The sequence below is a fragment of the Gadus macrocephalus genome, chromosome 5, assembly GCF_031168955.1.
Source record: "Gadus macrocephalus chromosome 5, ASM3116895v1".
Taxonomy (NCBI): domain Eukaryota; kingdom Metazoa; phylum Chordata; class Actinopteri; order Gadiformes; family Gadidae; genus Gadus; species Gadus macrocephalus.
Window position 1 is genome coordinate 20,812,581 of NC_082386.1, and position 10,931 is coordinate 20,823,511.

The 10,931-nt window shown below is 46.9% G+C and overlaps 1 protein-coding gene across 3 annotated transcripts in view; it reads right to left on the bottom strand.

The window, feature by feature from the left end:
- Window positions 1-5,466, bottom strand: part of LOC132457233 (NACHT, LRR and PYD domains-containing protein 3-like) — a 79,089-nt gene extending 73,623 nt beyond the window's left edge. For 2 of the 3 annotated variants that reach the window (XM_060051389.1, XM_060051391.1), the window contains exons 1-3: window positions 5,115-5,466; window positions 3,887-4,153; window positions 3,074-3,352 (exon numbers count right to left, since the gene is read on the bottom strand). In XM_060051389.1, the coding sequence (XP_059907372.1) occupies window positions 3,074-3,352; window positions 3,887-4,153; window positions 5,115-5,169 (601 nt within the window). In that variant the 5' untranslated portion in view covers window positions 5,170-5,466. The remainder of the gene's footprint in view (window positions 1-3,073; window positions 3,353-3,886; window positions 4,154-5,114) is intronic. The other variant, XM_060051390.1, reaches the window with a different exon arrangement.
- Window positions 5,467-10,931: the final 5,465 nt, after the last annotated feature.

A 10,931-nucleotide genomic window follows, 5' to 3' on the forward strand; every position in this document is an offset into this window, starting at 1 on the left:
TGTATCTTTAAAATATGACTGTTAATCTATTACTGTGATGCAGTACTGTTAAAATATGACTATTAATCTATTACTGTGATGAAATGCTGTTAAAATATAACTATTAATCTATTACTGTGATTAAATTCCGTTAATTTATGAATGTTAATCTATTACAATGATGAAGTTCCGTTAACATATGACTGTTAATCTATCACTGAGATGGATTATTGTTAAAGTATTACTATTACTGTGATAAAGTAGGCTGCTGATAATATATAACTTTGAACATATGACTCTGAATAAGTATTGTAAAGTGGTAAAGTACTGACTGTGGTCAGAGGTTGGGCCTCAGGAGCCGGATTCTGCCCCTCAGTGTTCTCAGAGGAGCTGTCAGAAGAACCTGGGATGTAGCAGAACGGGAGGAGGTGAGGTCATGAGCTAGATGTATCCAGATCTATAGAGCTGTATAGTCCACTGAGCTAGATGGATCTAGATCTATAGAGCTGTATAGTCCACTGAGCTAGATGTATCTAGATCTATAGAGCTGTACAGTCCACTGAGCTAGATTTATCTAGATCTATAGAGCTGTATAGTCCAGTGAGCTAGATGTATCTAGATCTATAGAGCTGTACAGTCCAGTGAGCTAGATGTATCTAGATCTATAGAGCTGTATAGTCCAGTGAGCTAGATGTATCTAGATCTATAGAGCTGTATAGTCCACTGAGCTAGATGTATCTAGATCTATAGAGCTGTACAGTCCACTGAGCTAGATTTATCTAGATCTATAGAGCTGTATAGTCCAGTGAGATAGATGTATCTAGATGTTTCTAGATCTCCAGAGCTGTATAGTCCAATGAGCTAGACAAGTCACCAAGGTCTCTGTATTGGTAGTAGCAGTAATCATAAGAGCAGAACTGCAATAAAACATATTTTACTCACCAACTGGTTTGTGACGCTTGTCTGAATCTGAGGATCAAGAGAAATGATTGGTGTTGTATCAGTGCTGAATATCCTCATGTTATTATACTTTCATATTCTTAATGCCACAACATCTCTGTGGACATTGGAGAAGGTTCATCATTCAGAGGTGGAGAGGTTTCTACCACCAGACCTCAAGTGTATGAAGACAACCAATCAGATTCTAGGAAGGGGACAGGAAGTAAGAGCAGGTGGAGATCAGGTGTTTGTCCTCCCGGAGAGTTTGATCCACTCACCGTTCCTCTTCTGGTACACAAAGACTCCAACAACAGCAGCAGCAACAACAACAGCAGCAGCAACAGCGACACCAACGAGGATGAAAACAAGGAGGTGACTCTTGCCTTGAAGGTAAATCAAGAAAATAAAATCAGGTGTGTAATAATAGATGTTATTACAGACCCTGCCCCGTCCGTCCCTCCATCATTGAACCCCATGTCTACGGTCACGTGATGCTACACAACGTCAGTGTAACTATTCCTCTAAAATGGGTTCTGGAGCTCAGGGTCACTCAGGGACTGATCTGAGCCTAGCCCTATTCATGGAACTCATTTACCCACAATCCACCACCTCCATCCCCTCCACCACCAGTCTTACCCCCGTTGGTCCTGATGAGGGCGGGGTCCAGGGGGGTGGAGATGTCCTCGATGCCTTTCAGCTGGACCACACACTCGTACCTCCCCCAGTCCTCCTGTGGGACGGCCGTGAGGTCCAGGTCCACGCTGACCTGGAAGGTCCCGTCGTGGTTGGGGAGGACCTCCCCGGGGTCCACCTGCTCATGGAGCTCCTGGCCGTCTCTCCTCCAGAACACCACCACCCTGTCTGGGTAGAAGGCTGTAGCATGGCACACCACTGGGGAGGAGGGGCTCCTCTGGAGCAGAGACACCCGCGGACGCTCTGGAGAGAGAGGGCGGGGGGGGGGGAGGGGGAGGGGGAGAGGGGAGAGAGAGGGGGGGGGAGAGAGGGGGGGGGGAGAGAGAGAGAGGGGGGGAGAGGGAGAGAGAGAGAGAGAGGGGGGGGGGAGAGAGAGAGAGGGGTGGGGGAGAGAGAGAGAGAGAGAGAGAGAGAGAGAGAGAGAGAGAGAGAGAGAGAGAGAGAGAGAAAGAAAATAAAAAATCTTTCTGATTTTAAACTTCATGGTTTTCAAATCTTTTTGGTGCAAAAATAGGGTACCTCAAATAAAAAGCCTATTTCCATTCATGGGTTTCTAAGCCCTCTACCGTCTCAGCTACTCTTCACTCTCTATGCTCAGTGTAACAGTGATCATACAGCGCGGTTCGGTCCTGCACACGCCCGGACTCCCGTTACAGCAGCTATCGTCATGATCTCTATAGTAACGCTGATAAACATAACCCAAGTTCACGGGTTAACAGTTCAATAACCAACACAACACAATGAAACATGGCGGCATGTCGGCACAAACAGTGCCGTCATTAAATGTCAATTGCATAAATGATGGATTTATTCCTTCAGAGATCAACAGTGGTTTACCTATGTGCCTGCTCTGAGATCACGTTTTCTCTGATGAGGCCATGAAACCCTCACGGTTACAGGAACATTCATTTAAAAAACATCCTGACAAGGCATCCAAAGATCTGGCCTCCTCCAGTCTCTGAGGGATCACCGTTCAAGGCGTCCTACAATCAACATCCTGTTCGCCCGGAACGTCAATCAAAGTGAAGTCTTAAAATATAGCTTTGTTAATGGCGATAGTTAGTGATAGTTCACTGATATTCACTTGATTATTCAGGTGATGTGAGTATGTTGTTCACGTTAAATGCACATGATTTTTGTCCATGATAAAATTACACGTCTTGTAGCCTACATTTAATGTTGCTTTTGATAAAAAAAAACTACTTTACAACCAATGCTGATGTTGTCGTGTTTCTTTCTTATCCAACCAGCCTCCTATTGCTTATAGCAGTGGGCGAAATCTGGTTAATAATAAAAAATAATAATATGTATTCAAGCAGTATAGCCCGAGTGTGAGGGGGGTTGGTAATGGATACAGCCGACCCACGGGGAGGGGGGGGGGGGGGGGGTCACTACTGCTGTAGTGTATCAGTTAATCCACCAGACAAGAGTCGGCCACGCCCACCAGGTCATGTGACTCTACCTGTTCTCTGCAGAGTGCTCTTCCCATAGGCCAGGTACTTCTTCAGCCAATCAACACAGACCTTGGTGAGGTAGTTCTTCAGGTGTTGATTATAAGCTCTATCCTGATCCCATCTCAGTTTGGTGGGGACAGCCTGACGTACTGGAGCGACCCAGGTCAGGGTCTTCAGGTCAAACGCTAGGAAGTCCTCTCCATCGTAGGCATGCTGTCTATAACCATCAGTAGTATCATCCTCATCATCCCACTCACAGCCAGACATCACCTGAACAATGTGGGCACCTGAGAGAGAGAGAGAGAGAGAGAGAGAGAGAGAGAGAGAGAGAGAGAGAGAGAGAGAGAGAGAGAGAGAGAGAGGTTAACTGTCTGTCTGTAGGTTAACTGTCTGTCAGTCTGTAGGTTAACTGTCTGTAGGTTAACTGTCTGTCAGTCTGTAGGTTAACTGTCTGTCTGTAGGTTAACTGTCTGTCAGTCTGTAGGTTAACTGTCTGTCTGTAGGTTAACTGTCTGTCTGTCTGTAGGTTAACTGTCTGTCTGTCTGTAGGTTAACTGTCTGTCTGTAGGTTAACTGTCTGTCTGTCTGTAGGTTAACTGTCTGTCTGTGTGTGGGAGCTGCTCTAGAGGTATTATGGGATGCCCCCTGGACATGTACATGTACGTGTGTAATGTAATGCAGCACCCCCAGCACCCCGACTTCCCGCGGTACTGCGTGTGAGTGTGTGTGTGCGTGTGCGTGTGTGAGTGTGAGTGTGAGTGTGAGTGTGTGTGTGTGTGTGTGTGTGTGTGTGTGTGTACATATATAATGTATGAACATACCTCCCGTCTGGTTGAAGCGCTTCTTAACAGTCTCTATGCTGACCTTGTAGACCTGCTGGCTACCCTGATATCTTCCAGTCTCCCCCTCCCAGTAGTCTTTGTCCTCTCTGGTGCCCTGGTCCATCCAGGCCTGTTTGGGTACGGCTCTCTTACTGACGCTGTCATAGTGAACAATCTGAACCTCATCCACCATCCCAACAGACACATACTCTGGGAAGGATGAGAGGCCAGACGACGCCGTGTAGAAATACCTCAGAGAGTGAATCACTGTGGACAGACAGACAGACAGACAGACAGACAGACAGACAGACAGACAGACAGACAGACAGACAGACAGACAGGTTAATGCTGTACATCACTTGAGACAGACAGACAGACAGACCCCCCCCAGCGTGTGGCTCCACCCCCTCCTCCCCCCCCAGCATGTGCCCCCCCCAGCATGTAGCTCCGCCCCCTCCCCCCCCCAGCGTGTGACTCCGCCCACCCCCGCCAGTATGTGGGTCCGCCCCCTCCCCCCCCAGCGTGTGACTCCGCCCACCCCCCCCAGTATGTGGTTCCGCCCCCTCCCCCCCAGCATGTGGCCCCGCCCCCTCCCCCCAGCTTGTGGCTCCGCCCCCTGTCTACAGAACATTTATGGAGGATTTATTTTAACTGTATTAACATCTCTCCAGGTTACAGTGAAACGCTTTGTCTAGCTATCTGTGTTGTATACAGGGAATGGGTTAACCTAGCTATCTGTGTGGTATAGGGGGAATGGGTTAACCTAGCTATCTGTGTTGTATAGGGGGAACGGCTTAACCTAGCTATTTGTGTTGATAGCTAGGTTGATATGATGACATGAATTGATAAAGAATTAAAGTGAGTTGGGTCGAACAGTATGAAAGTGGTTTTGATAAACCAACACATCTGTTGACTTTAAGAACAGATTCAGAAACCCAACATCGTCATCCGGTTTAGTCTCAGACTAACTTTCGTTTTCTCAGCTCGGACACAAAATGAAACGCAGTCGAAACAAAACGCAAACTGGTTTCTGAAAATTCAGTTTAAATATCGGAACAAGTGAATAATTAATCATCCTGTGGATTAGTTGTTCGAGTTTGAGATTGTACACAAACGCAATTTCATATCAACAGTAAAGACAGCGAAACTAAGCACTGCTTCGGGACCACTATAGTTCTAGTTCCGGGTCTATATATAGTTCGGACCGAGACGCTCTGAAGGGTCCTACCTGCAGACCCCCCGGAGAGGAGCCCCAGCAGCAGCAGCAGTCCCAACGCCCCCATGCTGAGTGTGGAGGATGGTCGTCTGGTCTCCTGAAGTTCTGAACCGGCGGTACTCGAGGGGAGGGAGGAGGGGGACCCGCTCGACCAATGGGAATTCAGAAAGGCGATCGCGTCATTAGTTACCAGGTGGACAACAACAACAGTTGAGTAGAAATAAGTGTAGCAACCGAACGGGAGGAGAGCCTCCAGAGAGGCCGAGTAGACCTCAGTGTTCAACAGATTAAACACAAACGCACACACACACACACACACACACACACACACACACACACACACACACACACACACACACACACACACACACACACACACACACACACAATAAGAATATACAATATATACATGGTATACTGTTTATATACATGTAAATATAGAGTAGCCTATGTCGGTGGACATATAGGGTCACTCCATGTGTTCTGGTCTACCGTTGTGACAGGTTCATGGTGCTGAGATCAGCAGGACCGTAGCGCCCCCGTGTGGCCGCCCGGTGAACCGCGGGTTGCTTACCGCAGCTGCCTTTGGGTGAATCATGAATATGATAGTAGGAAAACAACGCCCTCAAAGGTAAATGGCCTGTCATAACCGAAAGTACAGGACAGTAGTAAAAACAGACGCAAAACTATGTAAAGATCAAAAACATGTGAGCAACAAACAACACAAGTCAAGGTTATTAAAGTAATGAAATAAAACTCAGTATCTCCGGTGATGCGCTCGAGGTGAGGGTGTGTCCGTAGCGCTGTGGGGCGGGGGGCGTTATCAACACAGTGAAGGCCGATTTTGGGTCGTTTTAGATGCAGAGACGTAAGCACGTAATTTACACAAGGGACTTGTTTTAGACAAGTTTTGATTTACGGTTCCTTTAAGGTTCCTTAAGGATTGCGCGTGTTGCAAGGGGATTCTCCGCCAGAACAGTAGGGGGAGCAACGAACGAATCTGTGGGCGTGGAAGTGGAAATCGCTGGCTTGTTTATATTTATGCACTTCCAGTATTTTCGACGAGAGTAGCAGTAGCTAAGTTTAGGTTAGTGGTCTTTTTCCACACTCTGAACGATGTTAAGGTTGAGTCGAAGACAGTTGAGGGAGCTGGAGCTGATAAGACTCCTGAAAGGATGTGGTTAGCTGGCCAATCACAGTCTTTGCGAGCTGCGTAGGGCCGTAGTGTTTTAGTCGCATAGTCAGGAATTTTGGGCGACGCACAAGCACGTAAGGGGGGATATTTTACCGCGCAAGGGGGGGTTATGTATCTTACGTGCTTACGCGTTACGTCTAATGGTACGAACACACCAAACGCGTACCCGCGTATAGATGCACGCGCGTAACGCAGCTAAAATGTTGCTTGACCATTTTGTGTCAAAAATGGTCCTACGTACGCAGCTACGCGCCTGTGGCTGCGCTGGATATAGGAGTCCGAGGAAGGAAACCCAAACGCTGCCGTGTTTGGGTGGATGATAGAGCTTGGATCGGGTTAGATTAAATAATCTTGGATATAAATAACAATAATCGGGTTAAATAACTTCACATGGTGGGTCTGGTGTGTTTCCAGCATTCGTAGTGTTGATCAGCAGAGAAATAGTCCGCCAAGACGTTGAGGTTGCTAAGCAACCAGACACTCTGTCCATGCAAGTGAACGGAGCATTCACTCTTGTCATAACTATCAAACCAAACATCCTTCACATTCACCGAGCGAACATTATGAAAGTAAAATGCACATTTCTCGCTAAAAATGTTTCCATAAACGCATTTAATGGCGTATGTTACTATTTCCACCCGGAATAAAGAAAAATGTCGGCCGTATGCTTCTGTGCAAGCGTCACTACTCTCTGCCAGTGACGTCGGGACAAGCTCCACGCTGATTGGCTATTGCGGCTAAGTATCACGCGTATGAGCGTAAAAAGTTACATTTTTTGAACTCCTCGCGTACGCGCGTATATGTACGCGCCTCATACGCCCCTAACGCGAGTAAAATGTTGCTTGGTACGCATGATACGCGTGTACGCACCTCATACGCGCGTAAACCAATGGTTCCCTATGGAAAAATTGCCGATTTTATACGCAAGGTACGCGCTTGGTGTGTTCGCACTATAAAACAGCATATATCGGCCTTGAGAGCCGACTGTTCTGGGAGCCGTTGAATCAATGAACCGGCAAAACTGAAAGAGAAAGTAACCGAGTGACGCAGTAAACCCGCTCAGACCTGCTCCGCTCCTGGTTCCCGATCAGACCAGGCAGTGGGCATTTTAGGCACTGGCAGCCGCCCGGGCGCCACGAGCAGTCAAAAATAATAATCATCCGCGACGCGAAGCGGTTTTCTATGAAGTACCATAACATTGTGTGGGAAATTGGCATATTGGCGCCCCCTCTGGCTGAAGGCGCACCGCTGAAAAGGTGCCGTGCACGGACGGACTGAAACTCCCACTGAAGTGGCGTAGGTTCATGATACGTCCTCTCCTGGTCCCGTGAGGTCATCCTTCAGAGGCTGACACGATGCTGAGCAGCGCGGCGGTGCTAGGGTTAGGGTTAGGGTCAGGGTTAGCTTTAGGGTTAGGGTTACATGTGTTATCATCATTTACCGTGTCCATACTTTATATTTCACTGACAATACCCGTTATGACCAGTAGATGGAGCCAGATCTCCTTAGATTCATACGTCGCCGAAAAACTGCTCTAAAAGGTTGAGAATGATCGGGCCCGAGGCAGGGTAAGTGCAGACCACTTTCCAGAGAGATTGATAGAGCGACGTCCTTCTTCTTTTGGATAGTTATTCCCAAGTCTCTGATTGGCTGACGTTTCACGAAAGTATTTACTTTCATCAACCAAGTCCCTGATATAAAAGTACTGGGCCGGTGGAATGCAGAGTTGCAGACATCATCCTTGAGAAAGTCACGACGAATCTGTAACTAGATAATTATTCTGTCAACTGGACACCGCGATCAAACAGTCCTGGATTGGATTTTCTTGTAAAAAAAATTTTACATCATTTTTTTACAACGATTTAATTTTTTCTCCCCTTTTCGAGGTTAGGATTTGCGAGTCTCGTTTGTTTTTGTTCTCACTCCGTGTATTTAGTGAACGATCTTCTGTCATCCATGGCCTGTCCGCAAGTTGGCGGCTTCCTCATGGGCTGCCTCGGGTGGCTGTGCATCCTGGTCGCCACCTCCACCAACAACTGGGTCATCATGTGTAAATACGGCATGAACGCCTGCAAGAAGTCCGAAGAGAGCAACATCAAGGGTCCCTGGGCGGAGTGCTCGGTGTCCTCCGCTCACTACGAGTGTCAGCCCCTCACGCAGATCCTGGAGCTGCCAGGTAGGCGCTGCTCGGCTTGGGCCCAGTTGTTGATGTCGTCTAGGGATGCTTACAGAAGTCAATTCCCTTAAGAATGTCTGCGTGAGAAAAACATATTTTAGTACACCTGTGTATCAGGTGATTTGGCCGCCCCTGTCATCCCAAAATAAAATAGGTCATTGAAATAATAATAATGTGGATTGCTGAGTAGCAATAGGAATCAGATCACAAACCAGGTTGATTTGTTATAAACGAGTTTAAGCGTTTGTAGTGAGTAGTAGGCCTAGAGGTAGTGTGCATACCTTCGCTCTATTATTTGATACAATTCTATTCACTTCTATTATTCTTCTCAAGTCAATCCAATTAGTAGATCCCTTAATCACAGTCACAGCCTCAAAGGGCTACTCTACTCTACTGTCTGCATTCGATTAAATTCTATTCTGTTCTACTCAGCACTCCTCTTCTCTAGAGTCCTGCACCGTAGACGTTCCTCTATCTCTGTGGTTCGTGTCTGTTTTTTTATATTTGACAGGAGGATGCTGTCGAAGTTGCGGGCGATCCTGCAGTATGGCTCTCAGCCTCTCCACAACGCTGTGGTCAACGCTGAGGAGCTCCTTCAGTGAGACTCATTGCTCCTAAATGCACCACTGAGTGCCACAGGAAGTCATTCCTGCCTGTGGCCTTTAAACTCTAGAACTCCTCCCTCTGATAATCTGACAAAGGACTATTTAAAATAAACAAGCTATCATTTATTTGTTCATTCACTCTTAATTTTCAACACATAAAACAGAATGTTAATATTGTATTGTAAATTTGTGAATATAACCCACTAAGAGATGGCATGAACATTTCACTTTGAGGTTTTCTAACGTTAATATGAGTTCCCCTAGCCTGCCTATGGTCCCCCAGTAGCTAGGAATGGCGTTAGGTGTGAAAAGAGCACCAGGTATTCTGCTCCGCCTTTGAAATATGAAAGCTCAGACGCCCCGATTTAGAATGCGGCCCCATATGTCGTCCGAAGGGGCCAAGTTACCTCCCCTTCCTCTGCCTTAACCGCCCAGAGAATGTAGCCCACCAATGAGACAATGAGCTACGACCGTGCGAGCGCCACGTGTGTGTGTGTGTGTGTGTGTGTGTGTGTGTGTGTGTGTTTACACACATTGTAACGCAAGTGTTGTACACTTCTTTATTTGGTTAACCGTTCTGCTGTTGGTGTCATGGCTCGTAAGCCGTCGGTTCTCCGACGTCTCTGGTCTTTCCACAATGAGACTTGTAGTGGGGGTTATCTCAGCCCTGGTTGAGAAGGAATTGGGGGAAAGGAACTTTGGCTTTGACTCCCTCAAGCGCATGAGCCGCGACATGGAGGAGAAGGATAGTTGCCCGCGATCGTCTCCCGCCGGAGCCCCGCTGCCGAGGCGGTGGTGCCTCGGCGTAGGGACTGTACGATTAGGATCTTCAACGTTATGTCTCTCGTAGCAATAGGATACATACTGTATCACCTTACATTCCTCATGGATTACAGTCATTTTTAAACTCATTTAATTATACATCTTATACTTCACGTACATCATAGTCGCTTGAATAAGACTAATTGAATGAGAAAAGTAAACATAGTGGGAGGGGTAGGAAGGTCAGGAGGTAGGGGTGTGACGATACACTCAGCTCACGAGACGAGACACGATATTCGGTTCACGAGATCGAGACGAGATTTTAAGAAAACTACAATGACAAAATATATGACTGGACCAACAGACTTTTATTTAACCGAGTTGCACATGCATTTTGAAATGTTTTATTATAACTCTTAACATTCATGAAATTGAAACTAAAACTAAAATTTATAAAAGTTGAAGTAAAATAAATAATTCTCTTTTTTTTCAAGTGCAAACAATATTATGTGCAAAACCAAATCAAAGTTCTACTCCATCAATACAGAGTGCAAATAGTGCAAACAGATTCTGACCAAGTATGTCACTGACAACTAGGTATTGTCCGTGTCTTATCAGTCACTCTACTGCCATTCATAATTTCCGCCGGGTACCCAAAATGCTGCCAAACAAATCATTTAAAAGTGGCGGGGGCATCTTCGACGGTAATATGGGTATTTTCCGACGTCATTCTGGCTGCCTATGGCTGCTTCCCCTGCTTCCCCTCCTTCTCCTCCTCTTCTTCTTTTCCTTCTCCTACGTAAGGTTCTGGCAGGCTAGACGTATCAAAGCCACATTACTGCCCCTACAGGCCACAAATAGAAGTTTGGATAGCTCAGAAATCTCGCGAGACAGATTTTTAACGCGACGGGTAATATCGAGTTTAATCTCGCGAGATCTCGTGGCACGAGATCTCGTCACACCCCTATCAGGAGGGTTAAGGTAGCGTGGAGTTTAGGGAGAGAGGGGAGGTTAAGGTGAGGGTAGAGGGGCAGTTAAGGTGAAGAGGGGTTAAGGTGAGGGTAGAGGGGAGGTTAAGGTGGAGGGGAGGT